The 27,947-nt window shown below is 39.7% G+C and overlaps 1 protein-coding gene across 1 annotated transcript in view; it reads right to left on the reverse strand.

The window, feature by feature from the left end:
- Positions 1-1,159: 1,159 nt before the first annotated feature.
- The window catches only part of rps6kal (ribosomal protein S6 kinase a, like), a 105,561-nt gene continuing 78,773 nt past the window's right edge, over positions 1,160-27,947 (reverse strand). The window contains exons 16-22 of the mRNA XM_052021940.1: positions 20,723-20,812; positions 18,635-18,793; positions 14,822-14,983; positions 7,881-7,957; positions 5,147-5,264; positions 3,785-3,925; positions 1,160-2,293 (exon numbers count right to left, since the gene is read on the reverse strand). Coding sequence (XP_051877900.1) covers positions 2,168-2,293; positions 3,785-3,925; positions 5,147-5,264; positions 7,881-7,957; positions 14,822-14,983; positions 18,635-18,793; positions 20,723-20,812 — 873 coding nt within the window. The 3' untranslated portion in view covers positions 1,160-2,167. The remainder of the gene's footprint in view (positions 2,294-3,784; positions 3,926-5,146; positions 5,265-7,880; positions 7,958-14,821; positions 14,984-18,634; positions 18,794-20,722; positions 20,813-27,947) is intronic.

Genomic DNA, 27,947 nt, shown 5'->3' on the forward strand with positions numbered 1-27,947 from the left:
TACTGGAACCAGATGGATAGCAAAGATTCAAGACAGCAGCTCCTCACTACCTTCAAGTGCAGTCAGGATGGAGCAATAAATGCAGGCTTTGCCCAAATGTCCCTACCCAATAAATAAGACAGTAGATCAGTCAGCATTTATGAAGGGAAGATAAAAGTCTAATTTTAGAGTCTCACTCAAAATCTAATTACCATAAATGCTGATAGAGAATGTTACACAGGAATTTATGCCTGTGGTTCTGCAGAGTTTCATTTCAAATTATGTGCATACCTGGATTTTAAAATCTCAACCAATCAGCTCCAGGCAAACAGATTCACAATTCAAGAAAGACTGCAAATCCTTAGGAACTGAATCCGGATGGATCTTAGTTGGCATACGTGAAACAACCCAGTAGATCAGAATCAACATGATAATTGATGGGATGGCTTAAGTATAGCAGAATTTCCAGGAAAAGTTGCTTTCTTTTATATAAACCATGAAGAACTGATTTTGAAGGCTTGGCTTTCATCTTGAACAAGGTTTTAATCTCAGAGATTAATCATAACCAGGAGCTTCATCCTTGATTATCCTCCAAGTTAATCACTCTGCCACTAGTAATGTTGTTTTTGGCTGCAAAGGTCCAATACTCTGAAAATTCTTTGCTACATCTTATCTTTCTTCCTTTAAAATGCTCCTTAAAAACTACTTACTTACCAGAGCTTTTGGTCACCTACTCTAAAAGTTCAATGTGCTCCTCACCAAACTGTGTTCAATACTACTAATGTGAAAGTCCTTGGGACTCTAGTACGTTAAATATGCAAGAGAAGCAACGTTATAGTTGATTATTTCAGTGAACATTACAATAAAGTTGAAGTACATTAAAAGGTGGCATTTGTTATTCAGTTTGCAATCACTAATGTGCTTGCTTCAAAATTCTAATATCACAGAAAATTCACCAACATGATGCGTGAATTTAAGAAAATGAGCATGTTCTAAATAATTGCAATTTCCTCCTTTAGAGATATTTTAAGAACACTATATGTCAATTGTGTAACTATAATTGGATTACAAGGAGATAACTATAGATTGTATTAATCACACGTGCCAATGGACAGCGATGATTGACACAAAATTGCGCAGGATCCTCATAAATGGAAGAGTATATATTTAAGAAAGCGAAACAATTAAAATGTTGCATCTTTATTGTAGTTTCCCATTTTGCTAGAGCTGAAATTCAAATCCAGTCAAATACACAAGAGAGCGTCTTTAGATAATCCTGAAAATATGCATGTGGCTAAGTCTGGGAGAAGAAATATTACAGCTTCAGTTCACCATATCAATTACCTTCAACTTCATAAAACACACAAAACAGAAGAATTAAATTATTGTGGGGCTTATGAAGATAAAGTACATTGACACTAAAATGCTGGTTTCCATTTGACCATTTAGAAATTACTTTGAGGATCTAATGCCTTGGTTCGATGAATGTGTGCTCCCTAAACATTTTCAAGATTTCATTATAATATTTCAACAACAAAGGTAAACTATTAACAAGTGTACATCTTGGAAAGTCTTTACATATTTACAATTTCAGAGAAAATGGAAAACTAAATAAAGAACATTTGTTAAGGAATAATTTTAAGGCCGTTGGACAACTTAATGCAATCCAGAATAGTGTTGTGCAATATGACATTTTAATGACAATATATAAATTGACCTCAAAATAAAACTTTATCTGAAAACACTGTATTTCTTGAAAATGAAAGTAAATAAATAAAATAGAAAGTTTAATTAAACAATATCTTAGAACAAGATCACAAAAGCAAAATAGCTCTGAATATAGGCCACCAGCGACCCACTTTCTTACTCTGCTGATCTCGTTGCTATCCTGATTAAACTTTTTATGCCCTTTTCAAAACTGCAATGTTAAGATTCAACTTTCATGATGCAAACCCGTCTGATATGAGTGTGATGAATTATACTCCATAACTCTTTTGTAATTGATGTAATCCTATCATTGCATCTTCTGGTCAACCCAATCTTTCATGTCCTGATTTGGTATCCAATCTCCCAATCCTCAATGTAAAAACAAAAGGAAAAGCAAAAACTCTAGGTTTGTGCATCCTCCAGGAGCTTGCTGCCATTCAAGTCAATTGAAAAAGCCATACTATATTGGTTCCTACATAATTCATAAGTCCGTTGAGGTAAGTTTTTTCATAACTCTGCGCTGGGCTAAACTTGAAGCTGCAACTGGTTCCAACACTGGACGAAGGGTCTTCTGATTGAGGGCGGAATATGTAGCAGCCATGGCTCCCTAGGAATGAGGACAGACTTTCATTAAGAAACATAATAAAAAAAACAACCTTATTTACTTTAGAATAATTTAAGTCATTGTCTCTATGTTTTCAAAGAGCACTGTATTTTTCTCCCTTTTACAATTATGGAGAAAGGTCAGCTTTATTATTTAAAGCTGGGTATTTCACAGAAGCAACAATGAGAATTTAGTTGAGAGCATAGCTGCTTATCAGAATGACACCATCCTCTGGACTAAAACTAGCATTTATGTTCATTTCTATGATTATACTTCAGGCAAACTTCTGCAACCTAACACACAGAATGAAGTGCAGGGAAAAGCCTTGCTGTTTCTTTATCCTTTAATTTTTATCTGCTAAGTCTAGAGATGGCAACTCTGCTGTGGCGCATCACCAATAAAGCCAGTTGCCCTCCATCAAAGCATTTAATTTCAACCAATTTTACCTGAAACAGTCCATTGTGACTTGAACACATGAATAAAGCTTAGAGTGAACATCTACAGTGGGTTCCAAACAGTTTTATGAAAAATTCACTTAAACACAAGATTTGTCTGAATGCTTTTGGGTACACTTAATCTGAAATATTTATCATAGTAAAACGAGGCTTCTTAAATCAGTAGCACATAAATTATACTCTTTATCTTTTACACATTAACCAGTTTTACACACCAGCATTTCACAAATTCTTGGCTTTGAATAATCTCATTTAATTTTTGGAAGTAATGGGGCTGGTGACATTGATCCAGCATACTGCCTGCACTCACTTGACAGACTCACCTTTTGGAGCTCTTTGGGTTCAATCAACCTGGAAATCTGGATTTCATAGCCATCAGGTAGCAGATCCTGAGGCCCAATCACAGAAAGCCCGTTTGTGGCACCTGACTGCTCATTACTATCAAAGGCATTTTTAACTATTCTTAAATGGCTCAGATATTAAAACAGATTTAATTTTAAATAATTCTGAAAAAAATGTGAAAAATACCTTTACCTATTGGAGATAATTTCATTCTGAACTTTGTTATTAATTAAAGAAATCACCTTTTTAAATCATGGACAGTGATCCCATTCAAATGAGTGGTCTTGTATTACTACACTAGTTGTAGCAGGAGCAAAGCTGAAGGGCTGGTTGAGAAGTTCATCCAAACCATCTGCTCAGTATGTTTATATTTCACTGTTGGACTTAAGCTGTAAATCCAGAGGTGGAGCAGGTGGTCAGGTGGACTGACACCTGACTTCCAGCTTGTTGCAGGCTTTCACATTTCAAGAGTGGCCCAAAAGGAAAACATCACTAACTAGAGGTAAGCACATTTTAGCTGTGTTGGAAGCAAGATTTTCTGTGAAAAGAAAAAGGCAGTCGAGGATTTCAGATTTTGGAATGGACTTCAGTTTCAACACACGTGCATGTTCATTTTTAAAATTCTCGTACAAAATGCAAGTTACTATGGCTAGATGCATTACATCTGGCTGTGTTTACATCCTGTGAAAATACTTACTTTTACTAGATGAGGAGCATCCTGCCGATTTAATTGGAAGTGTGGTAGTTGATCCCGGCAAGCAATCCAAGGATGTTTGAGCACCTGCTCAGCAGTGAATCTTTGATGGGGATCAACGTGAAGCATATTGGACAGTAAATCCTGGATTTTCAGAATGAATGAACATACTGAGGTAAAGAATTACTTAATCCAAAAAGAAAGCCTTCAGTGCTGGTTGTAAAACGGGATATTTGCTCTTGATGTATACAGATTAAAATATTATTACGGACTAATTTATGAAGAGAATAATGAAGTGGGATAAAACTTGATTTTACCTTAGGGATATTAATTTAAATTAGGTCTAAACTGAGAATGACTGTTGTTATCGGAATATACTGTGAGGGGGTACAGAATGGGGCAAAGTAGTATAATGTATTTTAAATAGAAGTATTGTCCTATTATTAAGTTATTGAACTCTTCCTCACATTCAGTCTATCCAGACTAATGTTCCCACTATATACTGGGAGCCTGGCCCGATGTTGAATAATGGAAAGATATTGCACAGAAGGCCATTACTTCCAGTATTTCTTAACATGATTCACTTAATTAGTCCCAATTCTATTATCATTAGTCCTGGCCTACCCTTTCAAATATTCAGCTGATTCCCTTATAAAAGCTATTCCTTAATTTGTTTCCACCACCCCCTGAGGTTGTGCATTCCAGATTACAATTGTAAGAATGTTCTTTATGCCAGTCCTGGTTCTTTTGATAAGCAAACTATGTAGGGATTGCTGCCAGCAGTGAGCTGTATGTGCTCCCTGGTGACTTACACGATGAGAACATATTTACATTCTGCAGATCCACCTGGGTCAACTTATTGTTGAAGTGGTGTATTGATTTTAATTGGCAAGGCCTTGAGCAACCCTGTGTGACAAAATGCCGTCACGTGAAAAATGTAGGGAATGCAGGAGGTAGAACAAGACCCAATAAATGACAGTTAGCCAAGCCATGTCTATGGTTTACACCAATGCAAGAATAATCCAATTGGTGGAGCACACTCAGTTTTATACCATTAGTAAAAAAAACTATACAATACTCAACTCTCCAAGGATGTTAACTGCTGCAAAGATAATTTCTTTCTTCAGTTCAACACTATTCTTGCTCATGACAATATTCCTAGGTGATAGCTCAGAATTGATAACTGATACATAACTCACTCAAGAAGAATGCAGTTGCTGAGATGTGTTCCTTTCATTACTTAATTAGCCCATCAGCATCACAAGATTACATTTGGCTCAGCCTCACTTTTGTTAGTCACTTGATATTGGCAAACAATGCTTTAAAAATTTAAATGTTACCATAATTACATAAATTTATTTTTACCTTAGCTGCATCTGAAACTGTATCCCAGTTGCCTCCACTCAGTGAGAATTTACCACTTCCTATTCGTAATAAAATTTCTTCTGCAGTATCATTTGGTCCATTGGCAAAAGGAGTATAACTGGTCCATAAGGTAGACATGAAGAAGTGAATCAGTGGTTTGAGTAACACCAACCATCTTCCAATTTTCGTGTTACAACATTAAATCAGGAGTACCATACAAGCATAAACCTTTATTAGTATAGGTAAATAATTTTTAACTCATTTGTAAATTTAATCCTTTAAAGCTGAATACCTGATGAGGCTAACCTAATATTTCCATGTGCTGACCCAGAATTAATTTATTCAAACAGAATAATAAGGTTAATTTACTCAAATAATAGACTCCTTATATGAACATAGATTAATCAAACACCTGAACTTAATGGAGAAAAAAATATAGCACCCAGAAGTAATAAAACTCCATTATTGCTATTCTTACAAGGGCAGTTTTACAGAAAGTGTGAAAACTTGCAAGAAATGTACTGTTAAAAACTAGATCTGATGCATAATGTAGACAACTGCTTTTAGAATTATAACAGTTGCCTTTTATCATAGAACTTGTCCATATTTTCCAGATTAGAAAATGTCTGCTAATTTGACACTTAGTTTAGAATTGATCAGCGTCTGTAAGGAATAAAAAATTAACCTAATTTTCTTTTAAAAAAAGGGAAAAATGTTCACAGCCACTCTTTACACAAACCACAATATTGTCATTACAACTAATGTCATTCATTTTCAGTTCAGGATTAACTAATTTTCTAGGAGTTTTGCCATTTAAGAATGATCTGGACCTGGGCAGACCTAAGAGTGCAGATTTCAAATTACATATAGCACAGATTGCTTGGATGCACTACAAGGGGAAGTTTCAGCTAGCTAGTTAAGGAAGCAAAAAGGAGACATGGAAAACCAATCAATTATGAGGGATCTGGCAATGACTATAACATGAAGATCAAGTAGTTAGTACACAAATAATGATATTAATACTTTGGTGGCATTTGATGGTGTACTGCAGGAAAAAATGAAGGCAGTCCAATAAGCTGGACTCCAATCAGTGAGGCTAAAGGAAATGCACAGATGTCAAAGGACAAAATGTTGGGGTTGCGAAGGAAAAGTTATTTGAATAATTTATTGTGGGAGGAGTGGAAATCACTAAAAGTATTCAATTCTGGAACAAAATTTGCATAATTAAAACAATTCATACAGGGCAAAACTACATATTTTCATGAGCTATTTTTTATAAATAAATTCAAACATTAATTTCCACATTGTACTTTGAATTTTCAGTTTTTCTTCACAATCCCAGATCATTGTGGACAGTGCTCCAACATCATAATTCATTAGCAATACGATCTGACTTCACACTCAACTACTTTATCTGAAGATACTCAATAGAATCCACCAAAAGAAATGAAGATAATAGACAAGAGAAACAAAGGCAATAAAGGGATTTAAACATCAAATTAAATTAATACATCATAACAGTCATAGAAACAGGTCCATCAAGTCCATTCCAACCATCAAGAACTCATATACACCAATCCTTTTTACCAGCACTTGATCAATAGCCATCTATGCCTTAGCAATTCAAGTGGTCATCCAGATACTATTAAAATGTTGAGGGTACCTCCACTGCCTCCTCAGGCACTGCATTCCAGATTCTGGGTGAAAAAGTTTTTCCTCAGATCACTTGTAAACCTCATACACCTTACTCTGAATCTATGCCTTCTAATTTTAGATACCTCTCCAAGGCGAAAAATTTCTTACTGTCTACCCTATCGAAGTCCCTCATAATTTTGTATACCTCTAACAGGTGCCTCCTCAGTCTCCTCCATTTCAAGAAAAAGAAACCCAATCTCTCCCCATAACTGAAATGCTCCATCAGGCAACATCCTAGTGAATCTGAATCGTCTCCATTGCAAACCCATCCTTCCTACAGTATGGCGAGCAGAACAGTACCCGTACTTTAGCTGTGGCCTAACTTATGTTTTATATAGTTATATCATAAACTCCCTGCTGTTGCATTCTACACCCTGGCTAATGAAGACCAGCATCCTGTCAGCCTTCTTCACCACCATTTTCGCTTGTGCTGTCACCATCATGGATCCTTGGACTTAAACTTAAATCCTTCTGTTCCTCAATACTTCTGAGGGCACTACCATTCATTGTTGTTGTTTTATTTATGCAAATTTTATTCCAGAATTGAATACTTCTAGTGGTTTCCACTCCCCCCACAATAAATTATTCAAATAACTTTTCCTTCTCAACCCCAACATTTTGTCCTTTGACATCTTATTAGTCCTCCCAATGTGCATCACCTAGTACTCATCAGAATTAGTTCATTTGTTCCACCCATATACCAACTTATCACAATCATCCTGTAGCCTATGACTATCCCCTTCACTGGCAACATCACCACTGATCTTTGTGTCATCTGCAAACTTACTAATCATACCTCTAATGTGGGAATGAAGACTGGCTTCAGAAATAAACACAAATTATTTCTGATATTATTCAATTCTCTAAAATGGAGTTGGTTCACTAGAAATCCCAAATTTCATGAAAGCTGAAGTTTAATTTTGAGATTAATTAGACTCCTAGAGATACAAGTCCATATACTTTAAGAATAATAATGTGAAAACAATACTGCACTTTCCAGTGATCTCAGAAACATGTGATGCTTTATAAATATCCATACCCAGCCAGCATGGTGTATAGGAGGACTCCAAGGCTCCAAATATCACATGCAGCATCATAACCCCCTCGCATAAGAACCTGAAAACAAAAACCGAAAGAGGCACTGCTGATGAATTTCATTCACAAGTAAAAGCAGACTAACACAAAAATATCTGTCCAATTTGTTGTACTTCTTTATTTGAAGATGTTGATCACATGACATTACAGTTGTGTTTTTAAAATAGTGGGTGAGTTTTCAATTTGTCTTAATGTCATTAAATTCTAATTATAGCCTCTTTGTTTCCGGAAAATATCACATCTCTCATCTATCTTCTATACTTCTTTCGAGCACTTAACATCATTCCATTTCATGGTTAACACAAGAGACTGCAGTTGTTGGGATCTGGAGCAACAAACAATGTGCTGGAGGAACTCAGCTGATCGAGCTGCAAACAGGTCATGAGTCATGGTAATTTCGTGGCTTTTTCAATAATTCTGACAATTCATCTGCAACATCATTTTATCCTTGGATCCAAAACTTTGCCCGTTTTCTCTTGACCAGAGTGTACATTTTTTTTGCTTCAACTTCCAAACCTCACTCTTGATAAAACTTTAACCAATAGTTTTAAGCACATTATCTGAACCTACTGCTAGAAATAATCAAATTCACTTAATTTGATATATGAAAACTGTTGCATGCAAAGTAACATAATGCACTCTAAGGAGTTTAAGAGGTAAACTAATTCAAAAATGCAATTGACCAATGGATCAAATCACAAGGTAAAGGAAGAATGTAGTGTAATCATTATTGATAAATTGACAATGTTGTGGTTTTGATTAGAAGGAACACATTGGAATATAAAAAAAACAATTTTATTTACTTTAAGGAAATTATATATATTCATAGTTACTATGCAAAAACAGGGAGCATTTAAATCCTAAATTATGAAATAACAAACAAGAAGCTGGAAGAACTCAGTGGGTCAGGCAGCATCTGTGGAGGGATTCCAGATGAAAGGTCTTGACCTGAAATGTCGACTATCCATTACCCTCCACAGGTAATGCCTGATCCGTTGAGTTCCTCCAGCGTGGTTGTTACTCCAGGTTTTAGCATCTGTAGTCTCTTGTATCTCCTTGTTCTGAAATAAAATAGGCAGCTGTTGTATGAGATCAAATCATTTGGATTACATTCCAAGCCACAATCAAAGAAAGGATAGAATGCAGGCTGAAGTTACTCATTTGACCATTCATGAGGAATAACCTTTTGGAATGGATCCTTGTGAACTGCAGCCTAACAATCCAGTTACTTCAAGAAGAAACAGACAGATTACCAATAATACGACACTCATCACAAGTCGAGTGACTGCTTTGCTTATTATGCAACTGTTACAATAACTAAACTGATTCTTAATCTAACCCTCACCAAATTGGTTTGCATCTGAATCTTCTGGGATAATAACACTGTGAAGTACAAAGGCTACATTTTTGGAGGTACTGTGGTTTTGACTAGTGTTACATACCGGCAACAACAGAAACACACCGAATCATGTACAAGTGTTAAAAACTATTTTATTAATAACTACTTGCAATGATAAGAAACTTTAAAATGTTAGATATCAAATATAATCCCCAAACTAGACTCAAAGTGTGTGTGTGTGTGTGTGTGTGTGTGTGTGTGTGTGTGTGTGTGTGTGTGTGTGTGTGTGTGTGTGTGTGTGTGTGTGTGTGTGTCAAATTCCCAAACTCCAAGTCCAGGAATAGGTCTCAAAGCTCAGTTCAGCAAGTCATAAGGTGAAACGTGAGCAAAGGCTTTTGCAAAACCACCGTTGACTGAAGACAAAATGTATAGAGGGAATATAGAGAGAAATTACGAAATCCAAGTGTTCCACGATGGAACCCATATGACAGCTCAATCACTGATGATCTCCATTGCTTTGTTCTGAAGTATCTGCCACCCCGAAAGGTATTCGAGACGTGGCCTTCCACACAAATACCTGTTTCCCTCTACAGGTTAACGACAAAGTGGACTCCACTTGTTTGCTCCAAAAATCCATTCATGGATTGTAGTGACAGACAGTTATTGTTCTTCATCCATTGATACAGAGACCAGCAGTCAGTGTCTCTCTCTCTCTCCTCCGACTCACTGACCAAAAACCGTCAGCACGTTGTAATCTTGCTGTCGTGATGACACCACACACAAACCATTACTCTACTGTCCAGGTGTCTTAAAGGGACAGTCACCAAATAGCAACCTGGCTCGTAACACTAGACATCAAACCAAAGCTCTGCTAGATGTAATCAGTCCAATGAGAATAAAAAGGAGAGTTCTGGTGTCTTGGACAATGTCAATCAGCACAGCACCAGCAAGAACACATTAGTTAGACATTCATCAAATTGTTGTTTGTGAGATCCTGCTGTGGGAAATGGGTTGTTCCAAGTAGACCTGAATAATAGTAACTGGATTTTGTAATAAACCAGTCTGGGGCATAAAGATATGATCGAGTTCGTATAAATTCAATTTTGTTCTTTCTCGTTAAGCTGTAAGGCATTGGTACAGTAAATCATGAACTCTGAGCCAGTATTTATCCACCACTGAGGGAACAAGGCTAAAACAGTCTTTTCCAAACACCAAAGCTCTTGAAATTGTAAAAGGAAAAAGAGAAAATATAGAACATGAAACAGAATCCTGTTGTCTAGAATCTATGAAAACGAGCATGCAATAAGATAGTGAATATCATCACCTCAGAATGTTCCCATGGGTTTTAAAGCCAATTAATTACTCTTGCAGTAAAAATAGATGTCAAGGACCACAAGCTACTGGATACAAATTGCTCCTCTGGATCTTCCCTCCCCTTAATGCTTCTCTGACTGTATCTTTCCTTCCAATTCCACCATTTGCTGCGTTTCCACAATCCCTTCTAATCAGGTCTCAGCTTCATTCCCTCAAGCCCTCAACATGAACTATGAGCCTATATTGCTACGCCGTTATTACATGGCCTTCACCTCCATGCCCATTTCTTTAGCCATATATCTTCACCCTGCAGTGAACTCTTCCTTCTTTTTTATATTCATTTTTGAGATCAACATCACTGGCAAGGCAAGCACTTATTGCCATCTCCAATTGCTCTAAAGAATGCAATGGTGAGTTGCCTTCTTGAACCACTGCAGTCCTCCTGGGGGGGTTAATACCACAGTGTTTTTGGGTTAGGAACTTCAGAATTTAGACCCAGCAACAATGAGGACCAGCAATATACTTCCAAGATGGTGCATAACTTGGAAGAGAACCTGTAGGTGGTAGTGTTGCTATGTGCCTGCTGCCCTTGTCCTTCTTGGTGGTAGATGTAACAGGCATAGGAAGTGCTGTTGGAGTAGAGTGAATGAATAACTGCTGTACACTTTGTCGATGGTACACACTGCAGCCACTGTGTGCCAATAGTAGAGGAAATGAATGTTTAGGGTCTTTGATGGAATGCCAATCCTGCAGCTGCTTTGTCACTATGGTGTTGAGCTTCTTGAGTGTTATTGGTGCTGCACTCATCCCAGCAAGTATTCCACCATACTGGTTATTTGGGCCTTGTTGAAAGGCCTTGTAGTATCAGGAAGTGATTCACTTGGTGCAGAATATTCAGCTCTAAAACTGCTCTTGCAACCACTATATTTATGTGGCTGGTCCAGGTGAGTTTTCAGACAACAGTGATCACTCCCCTCCCACCTCACCAAGATGGTGAGGGACTTGATAGTGTCATCGAACATCAAGGTCATTGGTTCTCAAAGCATTTGAACCTCTCCTTCTGGCCTCTCATCCTCCCTAATTTTTTCCACTGCTGGTGTGATGTCACTCTAATTACCCCTATCTAAACTTGTAGCATCATATTAACCTACTGCTAAACCATCATTAAACTGCTGACAAGGGTGATGCTGTTGTTTGGTAGATCACAGATCTTCCACTTGTTCCCCTCTGCCCCTCGCCCCTTTCTTTGCAACTTTAATCTACTTAATTTCTAACTTTTCCCATTTCTAATGTTGCTCTCCCTGGATGCTCCTGGACCTGTTGAGTATTCCAAGCATTCTCTGTTTTCACGTCAGTCTCTTGATTGGACGTGTGGACCATTCTTTGTTTCACTCAGGTCTCCAGCTTCACCTTTTTACCTGCAGTACGTTGCTGACTGTAACAGGGGCACTTCCTGCCTCAGCTCAAAAAGTTCAACCTTCATGCTAATTTCTACCTTCCTCTCACTTTCATTTGGCCCGTCTCTGACTCTTCCCTTTCCTGATTTCTCTATCTCCATTTCAGGAAAATGACAGACTACTGACTGCTACCAAATGCAAGCCTCCCACTGCTATCGTGACTAAAGTTCCTACTACCCTGTTTCCTTGAGGACTCTTGTCCATTCCTCTGGTTCCTCCAAGGGATCTGCATTCACAATGCCACCCATGTACCAAATTCAACGTGGATTCATCTCCATCCAGGCCATCAACTGCATCCTTTTCCATTTCCTTCCTTACTGCTTCTCCATGTTCCTAAAATCAGCACAAGACCACCCTTGTCCTCAACTTCATTCCATCAGCATCCAGTTTCAACAGATCACCCTCTACATATTTCAAGACCTCCAATGTGATACCATTACTAGAAGCAGCTTATTCACCGCTTCCAGCCTTTCAAAGGTCTGTTACCTCTGGGACACAGCTTCATTTCTCTATCTCCACCAATACGCATTCCTCTTCCCACAGCACCTTCCAATGGAACCTTGCCCTTTCATCTCTTCATTCGCCTTGCCCAGTCTCCCAAACACTTTTTCCAGATGAGGTAGTGATATATTTGTACTTTTAATATATGTACTGCATTCACAGCTCCTCAAAAAAAGACTCAGTGAAAAATGTAAGCTGCTGGTTGCCTGTCACTTAAATTCTCCATCCCACTCTGACCTCAGTCGCTTACCCCATTCCAATGAAACATACTGCAAGTAAGAATGGCACCATATCTTCTGATTAGACACAACACAACCTCCTGACTCAACAGCGAGTTGCTCATTATCTCTAATTTTTGTTTATTTCCAGCAGTTTCTGTTTGTGTTCAGATTTCTAGCATCCTTTGGTAATCTTAGAAATTGATTCAGCTATACTTCGTCCGGACCTATTTTTTTTCTTGTACTTATCCCACCACAACCCTCTTTCATCCAGTACTTCAGTTCATTTACTTTCTTCAATCTTGCCTGCCTTCAATCTTATTACAAAGTTTTGTTCATTCTCTCCTTACTTTCATTTTTTTCTGCATCTTTTACTTGTAACTTTTCTAAATTCTCTCTCCACAGATCTTGCCTGATATGCAGCACAGTTCCAGAGTTTGATTTCAATTCAGACTTCCAGTACGTTCACTTTTGTTTTTGCTGACTTTACTTTGAATGGTAATCAATGTTGTAATACGCAGCAATTCGCATACAGCAAGGTTCCACAAACAATATGATAACGACCAGCTAATAGGCCAAATCTTCATGGAGCAAGTTGTCTCAATGTGCCCATGCCCTTTAATTCTGCATTTTGCCAGCTGGGCTTCTGGAACCTCAGTGAAAACAAAATTAACAAGAATGACGAACAGAAAGTTGAATTAGTTAAGACAGAAAGACAGAGGTGAGTCAGAAGGTTAAGATAAATATTTAAATTTTACGTTTTTAAATGTTTAACTATTCATTGCCTAAAAGAAAGTGATACATCAGATTAAACAACAGATTTCTGAGCCAGAAAATTAAGTGCCATAGCATTTCCAATTGCCAAGTTGTTATCTCGGTGCTCAGGCTTTTAATTATGAGAACTAACTTTTGGCAGCAAGGTTAATGGTCCATTAATGTGTGAATCTAGAAAGCTGTTAAAAAGAAAGTGGTGGCTGAAGACTAGATACTGTTTGTGGAAGGCTTATGGTAGAGCACCACAAGGCAACCAGCAGTTTCCAAGATATACAACTCACGTATCTCTCCATTGTCCAAACTTAGCAGCCAATTTTCAAATAGGTCCTGATCATGAAATTATTTTATGGGAAAATTTATTCCATGTATTTTAATGATGCTGATTGAGGGATAAATATCAGTCAGGGAATGAGGAAGAACATTCCTCCTCTTCCATTTGGCATGATGGGATCTTTCTATTTGAGAACACAGATGATGCCACTGGGACCAATGAGACTACTATTGTACCTGAAGAACAGCAGCTTCTTTATTGCAGCACCGTCCTTAGAATTGTGTTGAAGTACCAGCTTAGACTATGTGCTCAGGTCTCTTGAATTGGTCATTAACCCAGAACCTTTTGATAGTCTTATAACCAAGGCAAAATTGACATCAGTACACGAGGACTTAAATTGTTTGGACCCTTGATATAATTTAATCTGTTGCAGTTTGTTACATAAATTTCCATCCAGGATTTATGACATGTATTACAGAAGCAATCAAGCAAACTGCAATTCAAAACCAATCAGCACTTAAGCTACATGACAGCTTTATCTTTTGCAAGATCATTTTGTTCTAAACCTATAACTGACCTACTTCCATTTGCCATTGAAAAGTCTTTTGGCAGCTCCATTCTTCAAAACAGAATATACTAAGTATTAAAATGTCATTAGGTTTAATAAATATTTCTAAAGAGATTGACCACTTTCAAGATAAATATTCAGTCTCTTTTTGCGGCACGGTGGCGTAGCAGTTAGCACAACGCTATTACAGCGCCAGCAATCGGGGTTCGATTCCTGTCGCTGTCTGTAAGGAGTTTGTACGTTCTCCCGTGTCTGCATGGGTTTCCTCCGGGTGCTCCGGTTTCCTCCCACATTCTAAAGACATACAGTTAGGTTAATTTGGGGGTTTAAAATGGGCGGCGCGGACTCGTTGGGTCGGAAGGGCCTGTTACCACGCTGTAAATAAAATTTTTTTTTAAAATTCTCTTAAGATGGGCAATAGATAAAGTGGGAATTTGGTTTACCTCAGGAGCCACAAAGTTGGCTGTGTAACACGGAGTCATAAGCAAGCCATTCTCACCACGCAGTTGTTTAGCAAACCCAAAGTCACATATTCGAATGGATTCAGGATCACCAGATTCATCCATGTACAGAATGTTACTTGGCTTTAAATCCCTATGCACAACCTATGTAAAAACAAGGCACAAAAATTATTCATAGGATTCTGTTGGATTAGGATGCAGATTGTTGTTTTTATTGTTTTTCCTTGTAGTTTTAGCTTTCTTTACGATTGCTTATATGTTTTATAATCACCTGTTTGTCTGTAAACATGTAGTACAGGAAGTCCCCAGGTTACGGATGAGTTCCATTTTTGAGACTGTTCGTAACCCAATTTTGTACATAATTCAGAACAGTGTCTGCACACGCGCACCTGGGCCAGGGATCGTGGCCGCACATGGCCCCAGCCGCACATGCGCCCTTGGCCCGGGGTTGGGCCAAAGGAGGTGTACCGCCGCTGTGGTAGGATTGGGGGCCGGGCGCGCTTACGAACCGACCACGAAGGTCGGTTTGTAAGTACAGGTGTTCATAAGTCGGGCGTTCGTAAGTCAGGGACTTCCTGTATATTTGGTTCTACACTTCTGTAGTTTCTTTGTCTGCAAAAGTGTGACTCAGTCAGTACCTGTTCACAGGTTCTCTATCTAAACTGGTTTACAGTATAAAAAGAGAGCATGTGGTCAAGTTCTTTGATACTTCTTTACTTGCCTTGCTTCCTGGTATAGGCTGACCCTGTCTGACCGGTACTATGATGAACATCTAACAAAACGGCTGTAACCACAAGATTTGCACCTCATTCTTGACTTCCGAAGAATCTTCTGAACAACATCATGTCCAGATCTAACAATTCATACTTCTCATTTTTACTAATATTATAAAAGGAGGTCTTTTCTTCAGCAGTCTATGCCAGCTCTTGGAGCATTCCCATCAGTCTCATTCTCTCATGTATTTGAGAACAATGTTGTGCTGAACTAACTAGTAATCAAATGCCTAACTAAACTAATCCCTTCTGCCTACACAATGTCCATATCCTTCCATTCTCTGCACATTCATGTGCCTATCTAAGAGCCTCTGTCGTATTTGCCTCCACCAATACCCCTGGCAATGCATTCCAGGCACCCACTACTCTGTGTAAAAAAAAACTTGCCCCACCTTTGAACTTACCCCCTTCTCTAGTATTAGACATTTCGACCTGGGAAAAAGATACTGGCTGTCTACTCTTATCTATGTCTCTCATAATCTTATAAACTTCTATCAGGTCTCCCCTCAGCCTTTGCCGCTCCAGAGAAAACAACCCTAGTTTGTCCAACCTCTTGTTATAGCACATGCCCTCTAATCCAAGCAGCATCCAGGTAAACCTCTTCTGCACCCTCTCCAAAGCCTCCACATCCTTCCTATAATGGGGCAACCAGAATTGAATGCAATATTCCAGATGTGGCCTAACCAGAGTTCTATAAAGCTGTAACATAACTTCCTGACTCTTGAACTCAATGCCTCGACTAATTAAGGCAAACTTGATTAAACTTCCAGCCAGCACATCTTTGGGATGGGGAGGAAACCAGAGCACTTGGGGGAAACCCATGTGACCACAAGGAGAATGTGCAAACTCCACACAGGGTGGCACCCAAGGTCGGGGTGGAAGCGAGGTTGCTGGAGCTGTGTGGCAGCAGCACTGACTGCTGCATCACTGTGTCACCCATCTGGAATATCAAAAGCTTATTTATAGCATATAAACATGACCAACATTCACATTAAGTTTTATAGAACGGATATACTCTTCTGAAGAAATTATGAACAGTTTAGATAAGAAATACTTTGCCTTTTATATTCCGAACACATTATTCTCATAAGGGTCCAAAATAGATACATTAACAATGTTCCCTTGCCCATGTTCTCACTCTCTGACTGGTCCCATTCACTCATTGACCAGTTAACTTTTTTTTACAGTTTATACCCAAGGTTACCCTGGTTTTACCCTATCAGAGGTGTTCCCCCTTCCCCACCTTCCCTGCAGATTAACAAGCTTCTTTTTTCGCCTTCCCAGTTCTGATGAAAGGTCTTCGAGCTGAAATGTTATCTCTGTTTCTTCCTCCTACACAAGCAGCCTGACCTGCGGATGTTTTGATTTTCAGTAAGGACAGGGGTTGGTTGTGGGATTGCTTTGTTTTATTGAATGCATGAGTTCCTTGCACTTTCCCTGTTTCTCTTTTCGTAGATGCTGCTTAACTTGAGTATTTTAGTTCACGTTTTGGTTATGATGAACTTTCTCATCATTCAATACCTTTTTTACAAAGATATAAATGGATGATATGAGCTAGGTACATAAACAAAAAAGACTTAGAGTTTTACACCTTCAAGACCTAGTAAAATGCATTAGAACAATGCACTTTCTGAACCGTGATCATAAAGGAAAGGCAACTGCCAACTAGTGCATAGCAAACACCACAAGAAACATTTGAGCAGGTACATGGATAGAAAAGGTTTAAAGGGATATGGGCCAATTGCTGGCAAATGAGACCAGCTCTAGTATGCAACCTGATCAACATGGATAAGTTAGGCCAAAGGGCCCATTTCCATGCTGTATAACTCTATGACAACCAAGAGAAACCAGATAACCTGCTTTTGTGATGTTGACTGAAGGGTAAATATTATCCAGGTCAATGAAGGATATCTTAGGATATCTTAATTCAACCTAACGGACAAATTTAGCACCTCGTCCAAAAGATTGCAGGTCTGGTAGTGCAATATTCCCAAATAGACTGGTACCTTGCTTGACGCTCAGGATACATTCCCAGGAACAAGAGCACCAACGAAATCATCACCAAAATAGGAAAGTGTATAGTACATGGGGAGATAAAGAGGTGCTACTGCCACTGCGCCTGGAACCTGGTGCTCACCTCTGCCCCCCTGCCTGCTGCACAGGGAGCTTGGTACAGAGCTCAACCTTCTGCTGACTGCCCTACAACAATGTCAATGATCAAGAGCTCTCATCAACATACAGCACAGTATGCAGTGTGTCACTGAATGTGCACAAGGTGGACCGGCTGGGGCATGTTTCTGAAGTGGGACTTGATTTTGTAACCTGAAAACTTGGGAGTTAAGAATGCTATCAACTGTGCCTTGGTTGACACTACCTACATAACCTGAATGAAGCTTATGCTTCATGCTTAATTGGAATTGGTTTATCATTGTCACATGTAGCGAGGTAGAGTGAAAAACATGTCTAGCATATCGTTGACACAGACCAATCCATTACACGGTGCATCAAGGTAGTACAAAGCAAAACAATTACAGAATGCAGAATAAAGTGTAACGGCTGCAGAAAAAATGCCATGCAAGTAGACAATGAGGTGCAAGGTCATAACGAGGTAGATTGTGAGGTCGAGAGTCCATTTTATCATACTAGGGAACTGGTCAATAGTCTTATAACAGCAGAATAGAAGCTGTCCTTGAGCCTGCTGAATGCTGAAGGAACACAGAGTCAAGTGTTTGCAGCGCATATAATAGGCTTCTCATGGCCTTTTCAAAAATTAAATCAAAATAAAACTTAATCTCACCATTAAAAACATTTTGTTCAATAATTATTAAAAATGTAAAACAAAAACTGCAATGTATTTCTCACTTGGAATCCTAGTGCTACATTTCAAGTGTTCAATAAAAAGAATCAGCTCATAGTTTTTCAAATGTAGGCTTAAACTTTTAAACCAAAACAAAAAAAACAGAGTAAGGTTGCTCATTTTAGAGACTTCAAAAATGATAATCTGCTATAGACAAGGTCTTACCCCTTGGCAGTGAAGGTAGTCCACAGTTTTTGTTATTGTGAAGAGCACAGCACTGGCTTCTCGTTCTGAAAAGAATTTCTGGCGAAGGAGCCTATCGAGTAGCTCACCTCCTTTCAATAGTTCAGTGACAAGGTAAACATATCGGCCATCATCATATACCTGTATGTGCAAAACAGCCGCTGCAGAATTACATCCAAATTTCTTAACAACAATATCCTTGGCGTATAAATGTCAAATTTTACAGCAAATACAGGGTTCTTATTAGAGCATCTGAACAAATAATATAATTAAATCCTATTGTGGTTAATGCTCAAACATCACATGCCACACAAGCTGGCATTTTGTCTTTATTTCTAAAGTTATACAAATACAATTTATTTGCATAAACACAATACAACAGTGCAATTTAAAAGTATACATAAAAACTAATTACTAACATATGTTAAAACACATGGAATTTTTCAGCAAACAACTACTTCCATTTATGTAGCACCTTAATGCAGTACATAGTCCCAAAATCAAGCCACAGAAGATATTAGGTCAGATGACATAAGGCTTAGTCAAAGAGATAGATGAGGAAGGAGATGTTGAAATTTTGGGAGAGGACTTTGGCAACTGAAGCCACCAGCACAAGTGATGGCGTGAGCAAATGGATGATTGTGCTCATAGTCCAAAATTGGAAGGGAGTTATAGAACTGAAGATGGTTACAGAAATAGGGAGGTAATGATTATGAAGAGTTTAGAAAATGAGAATGAGAATTTTAACATCATTAATTGGGGTCAGTGCCGATCAGCAGGCCCTGTGGTGATAAATGAACAGGACCTGGTGTAGTTTAGGGATCTGGCAAGAAACATATGAAGAGTAAGACACATAGAATTCTTTGTATCCAAAAGATACAGAAGGTTAAGGAGGGACCTGAATCCTCAAAATATTAAGTGGGACTGATTCAGTAGGTGGGAAGAAACTATTTCTGCTGTTGGAGATTTTAGGATCAGAGGCTTATCTTAAAAACTAGATTAAGGTCTTCCTGGAATGAAATTAGGAAACACTTCGGAACGTAGGTGATGGTAGAAATTTGGAATCGTATATTCCAAACAACTGAAACTTTGACAATAATTAATTTAAAATCTGAGTATCAAAGATATTAGGAGAAATGGGAAACTACCACATTCCCAATGAATGGTGGAACTGATTCCAAGGACTGTATGTTCCTTTGATACATACATGTACAAATAAAGACAAAGTCTCTTTTCTACTTTTCTCTGCAGTAGAAGAGTACCAACCTCAATGATATTGCCTGGTATAAGGCTCTGAAAGCAGTGTAGAATCCAATTTTATACAGTGATTAAATATTTTGAAAATGATGGTAGTCTTTATTTAAAAGATTTTAGGAACAGTAGGGAATCTCTGGATGTACACACAAATGCATATGTACAGAGTTCTCTCAAAGGCAAAAACATGTGGATTTGTATCAGAATGTGAGAAATGATTGGTACCTGTCCATTTGAGTTTCTTTCAATGCAGTTCTGAATACTTCAGTAATGTTTTAAAGGGTAATATCAACATGCATTGACAGGATGATGCACCTTCTTCATGAAGCTGTGCAGTGCCACAAAGGCACCAAATAGCTGAGGATTTCCAGGGTTGTGACAGTCATCCAAGTCAAAATGGTATCTGGCTCAGACAATGACGGGATTCTGATAGTATGCTTTCAGAGTGCTAGATCAAGAAGTGTCAAAAAAAAATGAGGAGGACAAAGCACTTTCTAATTTTCTCCATTTGGGTACAAATACTATTTCAGAAGGTCCAGTTGTACAATGTTACTTCAATGGAATACTCCACTGGTAATGAAGTAAACTTATTATGTTAACACACAACAGCAGAAATAGCAGGCTAGTAAGCTGACTAAGGCAGCAAAATGCAAATATACAATTAGACAAACAGAAATCGGATGACTTCAGGATGGAAGAATCCTATTTAATAGGCAAAAGGAGAATGGAATAAACCTGCCAAGAGTGTTCTGTGCAAATGACCTTGAGATACACTGCAGAATGATTCAGGCAATTAGAATAAAATAATCAGCTTACATCTTTCAAAGTAATGATGTTTGGATGCTGTCCATAGCGCATTAGTATTTCAATCTCCTCGGAAGGATCTCGTTTGCTCTTATCAATTATCTGCAAATTTAAGAGTTCAATTAACAAAGATGAGAACTGGAGAGTGCAGTTTATCCAGAGGTGGTGAGAAGCCAGTAGAGAACAGTTCAGCAAACATACAAGGAAGTGACCACTGTCACATATGTAACACAACTGGTAAGATATTTACATCACCATCCTGGCAAGAAGTTTAAGTTGCTTTCAACTGTTTCCCATAAAATGACTCCCTAACATTAAGATGAATCCTGCAAGCAGTTTCTACTCAATCAGGTAATTGTTTCTTTACTGCCCTCGTGTGGTGATATGAATAATTGCAACTAAACAAAGCCACAATAGAACACAATTGTTGAAACATTCCCAGGAACTTCTCAAAGTTGCAAGGAAAAACTTGATACTGAGCAAAAGGAACAGATAGAGAAGTGACCAGAAGTTTGTTGAAGAGGTGAGTTTGGATGAGAATGATTGGAGGGGCATGACCATTAATTTGGGGGGTGGGGGGGGGGGGGGGGGGGGTGGAGAAGGAGTTGGGGGAATGCTAAAGGGCCTGGAATCAGAAGATTTCTGGGTTCAGTGCCAACGTCACAGAGGTAGGTAAAGTGAAGCTAAGACTAGATTTATACACAAATTTGAAATGGTGGGATAAATGGTTACAGAACTTAGTGCTAAATGCAACTTTAAATGATGGTAAGGGCAGAAGATTTTTGACTTAACTCAACATTTTTGACTCTTCATCATAAAGAGTTAATCCTCAACTCTTTAATAAGAACTTAAATAGTTCGCTGAGAAACAATCTTTTCAATGCTGCAGATGGGTACTTGCAACATTACACTCGGAAAAGGCAGAGACCTGCAGAACAAATATGATCTTCCCCAACCTGCCTGTATCTTCATTTAAAGCACTGATTTCCAAGAGTTACTTAATCGTTTTAAGACAAACAGTCCTACATTTGTATTCTAGAAAAGCAGCATTACAGTGCAGAAGTCCATTACCTTCAATATGAAGACCTAGATTGCCAGGTGCACATCACATACAGTATACTTTCTAAGTAAATTGACAGACTGAAATAACTTCTAGGAGGAAGCAAATGACTAAGAGGTTTTCTAAGTAGCTACAATGCTTTAAAACATTTAAATATTATATCTCTATACAGAATTTCTAGAGTACTTATACTATACATTTTTCACTGTTGAAATTGTATTTTTTAAATTTAGCTTCCAAATGCTAAAATCACAGAAACGTAGGGACAAATCTTCTGCTGCCTCAAGATGAGGGCTGTGGGAAAGCCTAGTAATTTCTAGGGTAGGCACATGTTCGGCACAGCTTTGTGGGCTGAAGGGCCTGAATTGTGCTGTAGGTTTTTCTATGTTTTCTATCATTTACAGACTCCTCCTTAGCCATGCTGCTTGTTTTAGCAAAGTCTTCTGTTGGGAATCTGGCTCCGAACACATCAGCATGGAAATGCTTTGACAGCCAATGAGGTTCTGCCCCATTTCATCGTCACCGTTACTGAATACATGTGATTTGTTTGAAAAGAAATAGGGATTAACTGGATTGGGAATATCTTAATAATGGGTGCATTGCCAACAGGTTCACATGGATCTCATTAGAAGATTGGCCCCATCGTATCAATATAAGTATTTCTTTCTTTATGGATTCTTGGTGGTTGTGCTTGCTAATTTTCTGTAACAGAAAATTCAAAGGAATGCAAGAAGATGCACAGCACCATTCTAAAACCACCATTCGGGGGGGCAGGGTTTCAGATTTGTGAATCATTGGGATCTCTTCTGGGGAAGGTATAACCTGTACAAAAGGGACGATTGCACCTGAATTTGGGAGGAAACAATGTCCTTGCGGGAAGGTTTGCTAAAGCTTTTGAGGACGGTTTAAACAAGGTTGGCAGGGGGATTTGAACCATAATGCTAGGTCAGATGATGGAGCAGTTGGCGTAAAGGTAGATGCAATGTGCAGAGAGTCTGTGAGGAAGGATAGGCAGTGGATAGGGCATAAATACAGTCAGTTGGATAGGTTAATATGTGTTTATTTTAATGCAAGTATTAAGAATAAGGGTGATGAATTTAGAGTATGGATCAGTACATGGAATTATGATATTGTGGCCATTACAGAGACTTGGCTGTTGCAAGGGCAGAATTGGTTGCTTGATGTTCTAGGGTTTAGATGTTTCAAAAGGGATGGGGAGAGAGGTAAAGGGAGGGGAGGGAGTGGAGTGCATTGCTAATCAGGGCAAGTTTCACAGTTGTAGAAAGGGAGGACCTTGTGGAGGGATCAACCACTGAGTCAGTGTAGGAAGTCAGAAACAGGAAGAGAGCAATCACTCTACTGGGAGTATTCTATAGGCTCCCCAGTAGCCATCAGGACTCTAAGGAGCAGATAAGTAGGCAGATTTCAGAAGGGTGCAAAAACAACAGGGTTGTAGTTATGTGTGACTTCAACTTCCCTAATATTGATTGGCACCTCCTTAGTGCAAAAGATTTAGATGGGGCAGAATTTGTTGTGTATATCCAGGAAGGATTCCTGACACAATATGTGGACAGGCTGATTAGAAGAGAGGCCATACTAGATCTAGTACTAGGCAATGAACCTGGTCAGGTGACATCTCTTGGTGGGTGAGCATTTCGGAGATAGTGACCACAACTCCCTGACCTTTAGCATAGCTATGGACAAGGATAGGAGCAGACAATATGAGAAAGTTTTTAATTGGGGGGGTGGGGGGGGAGCTAATTACGATGATATTAGGCAGGAACTTGTGAGCATGAATTGGGAACAGATGTTCTCAGAAATGCACAGTAGAACTGTGGAATTTGTTTAGGGACCATTTACATGGGGCTCAGGATAGGTCTGTCCCACTGAGACAGGGAAAGGATGATAGGTGAAAGAACCATGGTTGACAAGAGAGGTGGAACATTTCGTCAAGGAGGAGGAAGCATACTTAAGGTTTAGGAAGCAAAAATCAGACAGGGCTCTTGAGAGTTATAAGACTTAGGAGAGCTAGAAGGGAACATAAGCAGGCCTTGGTGAGTCAGATTAAGGAAAACCCCAAGGCGTTCTACACATATGTAAAGAACAGGATGATGACAAGAGTGAGGGTAGGACTGCTCATGGATAAAAGGGAAACATGTGCCTGGAGATGGAGGATGGAGGGGAGGTCCTTACTGAATACTTTGCTTCAGTGTTCAGCAGGGAGAGGGACTTTGACAAATGTGAAGTCAATGCAGAACAGGCTAATTTACTGGAGCACGTCGAGGTTAAGAAAGAGACAGTGTTGCAGCTTCTGAGAAACATTAGGATAGATAAGTCCCCAGGGCCAGACGGGATATACCCCAGGTTCCTACAGGAAGTGAGGGAAGAGATTGCTGGGGCATTGATGATGGTTTTGCGTCCTCCTGGCCATAGGAGTGGTACCAGAGGATTGGAGGATGGCAAATGTTGTTCCATTGTTCAAGAAAGGTAATAGGGATAATCCTGGGAATTACAGACCAGTGAGTCTTGCGTCACTGGTGGGCAAACTATTGGGGAGAATTATTAGGGACAGGATTTACGAGCATTTGGAGAAACATAGTCTTATTAGGGATAGTCAACATGGCTTTGTGAGGGGCAGGTCGTGCCTCATGAGCCTAATTGAGTTTTTTTGAGGAGGTGACAAATTGATGAAAATAGAGCAGTGGATGTCGTGTATATGGATTTTAGTAAGGCGTTTGACAAGGTTCCCCATGGTAGGCTCATCCAGAAAGTCATGAGGCACGGGATCAATGGAGACTTGGCTGTATGGATTCAGAATTGGCTTGCCCACAGAAGGCAGAGGGTGGTAGTAGATGGAGAGTATTCTGCCTGGAGGTCGGTGACTAGTGGTGTTCTGCAGGGATCTGTTCTATGACCCCTGTTCTTTGTGACTTTTATAAATGACTTGGATGAGGAAATGGAAGGGTGGGTTAGAAAGTTTGCAGTTGACACGAACGTTGGAGGTGTTGTGGACAGTGTAGAAGGTTGTTGTAGGTCACAACAGGATATAGACAGGATGCAGAGCTGGGCAGAGAAGTGGCAGATGGAGTTCAATCTGGAAAAGTGTGAAGTGGTACACTTAGGAAGATCAAACTTGAAGGCAGAGTACAAGGTTAATGGCAGGATTCTAAGCAGTGTGGAAGAACAGAGTGATCTTGGGGTCCAAGTTCATAGATCCCTCAAAGTTGCCACACAAGTTGATAGGGTGGTTAAGAAGGTGTATGGTGTGCAGGCCTTCATTAGTCAGGGGATTGAGTTCAAGAATGTTGCAGCTCTACAAAACTTTGGTTAGACCACACTTGGAGTACTGTGTTCAGTTCTGGTCGCCTCATTATAGGAAGGATGTGGAAGATCTAGGGAGGATGCAGAGGAGATTTACCAGGATGCTGCCTGCATTAGAGAACATGTCATATGAGGGAAGGTTGAGCGAGCTAGGGCTTTCCTCTTTGGAGCAACAGAGGATGAGAGGTGACTTTATTAAGGTGCACAAGGTTATGAGAGGCATAGATAGAGTGGACAGCAGCACCTTTTTCCCAGATACAGTCCCAGACCAGCCGTCAGTTGTGGCAGGGCTTACATGCTATAACAGGCTACAAAACGAAGTCAGGCAGCATCGTCAACAACAGCGATTCTCTTCCTGATGAGCTTAACACAGTCTATGCACATTTTGAACAGAAGGGGAGTGGTTTGTCACCACCCACCCTGACAGCCTCCAATGCAACTGAACCATCGAGGACATAAAATCAGTCTTCTGGAAAGTGAACCCATGGTAAGCATCTGGCCCGGATGGTGTCCCTAGCCATGTGCTCAGATACTGTGCTGATCAGCTGGTGGGGGTATTTGCAGACTTACTTAACCTCTCCCTAATTCAATCTGAGGTTCCCACCTGATTTAAGAATGACCACTATCATCCCTGTACCTAAGAAAAACAAGGTAACATGCCTAAATGACTACCAACCGGTAACTCCGACATTCACCATCATGAAGTGCTTCGAGAGGCTGGCACGCATTAACTCTAGCCTCCCAGAAAACCTCGACCCACTGCAATTCGCCTATCACCGAAACAGGTCTACAGTGGATGCCATCTCCCTGGCCCTACACTTATCTCTAGAGCATCTGGATAGTAAAGGCACCTACGTTAGACTATTGTTTGAGTACAACTCCACCTTCAATACTATAATTCGAAGCAAACTCATCACCAAACTCCGAGACCTGGGACTCAACACCTCCCTCTGCAACTGGATCCTTGACTTTCTAACCAACAGACCGCAATCAGTGAGGATAGGCAGCAACACCTCCAGCACGATTATTCTTAACACTGGTGCCCCACAAGGCTGCGTCCTCAGCCCTCTACTCTACTCCCTATATACTCATGACTGTGTGGCCAGATTCTGCTCTAACTCCATCTATAAGTTTGCAGATGATACCATCGTAGTGGGCCATATCTCAAATAATGATGAGTTGGAATACAGGAAGGAGATAGAGCGCTTAGTGACAAGGTGTCATGACAACAACCTTTCCCTCAACGGCAGCAAAACAAAAGAGCTGGTCGTTGATTTCAGGAAAGAGGGCAGTGTACATACACCTGTCTACATCAATGGTGCTGAGGTCGAGAGGGTTGAGAGCTTCAATTTCGTTGGAGTGAACATCACCAATAGCCTGTCCTGGTCAACCACATAGACGCCATGACCAAGAAAGCTCACCAGCGCCTCTACTTCCTCAGGAGGCTAAAGAAATCTGGCATGTCCCCTTTGACCCTCACCAACTTTTATCAATGCACCATAGAAAGCATCCTATCTGGATGCATCACGGTATGGCAACTGCTCTGCACAGGACCAGAAGAAACCGCAGAGAGTTGTGGACACAGCCCAGCACATCACAGAAACCTGCCTCCTCTCCATGGATTCTGTTTATATCTCTCGCTGCCTTGGTAAGGCTGCCAGCATAATCAAAGACCCCACCCACCCAGGTCATTCTCACTTCTCCCCTCTCCCATCAGGCAGAAGATACAGGAGCCTGAGGGCACATACCACCAGGCGCAAGGACAGCTTCTATCCCATTGTGATAAGATATTGAATGGTTCCCTTATACGATGAGATGTACTCTTGACCTCACAATCTACCTTGTTATAACCTTGCACCTTATTGTCTACCTGCAATGCACTTTCCTGTAGCTGTGACACTTTACTCTGAATTCTGTTATTGTTTTTATCCTGCACTACCTCAATGCGTTGTTGTAATGAATTGATCTGTACGAACTGTATGCAAGACAAGTTTTTCACCGTACCTCGGTACAAGTGACAATAATAAACCAATACCAATTAATTCCAGAAAGTGCAGGCCTTATTGGTATATTAGCCACAGTATTTTTACCTATTTTACAACAAAAATATCCAAGGTAGCCAAATACTATTCTGCATTTAAGATTGGTGGATGACTAATGTCATGCCATACTTAGAACTGGTGGATGGAACATGAACAGGGAATTACAGACCAGGAGCTAGGAAAAATAATGGAATTCTTACTCAAAGAGAATAATGAGGAACATTGAAACAAAACAAACATAATAATAGTCAGCATGGATTTCTGAAGGGAAACTCTTACTTGACCCAAATTCATTGAAATTTTTTTTTTGAGGTGGTTACAAAAAAATTATACAATGGTATAGAGTGGTAATAATTCATCTCGCTTTTCAAAGGGTCTTCAAAGTAGTACCCCACAATGGACTACAAATGTCAATGAAGTGTCAAGGGAAAAGTGGAATGAACTTCTGGAAGCACAAGAGACTGCAGATGGTGGAATCTGGAGCAAAAACAAACTGCTGGAGGAACTCAGCAGGACAAACTACATCTGCGGAGGCAAAGGGATGGTTAATATTGAGTTGAGACCCCGCATCAGGACGAAGAGTGTAGAGGGAAGATAGCCGGTATAAAGAGGTGAAAGGGAGGGGCGAGGCAGGGACAGGTAAATGATAGGTGGAACCAAGCGAGGTAGGGGATGATGTGCAGGTGCAAGCAAATGGGGGGGGGGGGGGGGGGGGGGCCGCGTTTACAGATTTGAGGACAGAAAGCAGAGCATGGGAGTAAAGGGCAGATATTTACAGAAGGTGGGTAGTAATGTTCCACAAGGATTAGTGCCGG

The sequence above is a fragment of the Pristis pectinata genome, chromosome 8 (genome assembly GCF_009764475.1).
Source record: "Pristis pectinata isolate sPriPec2 chromosome 8, sPriPec2.1.pri, whole genome shotgun sequence".
Lineage (NCBI taxonomy): Eukaryota > Metazoa > Chordata > Chondrichthyes > Rhinopristiformes > Pristidae > Pristis > Pristis pectinata.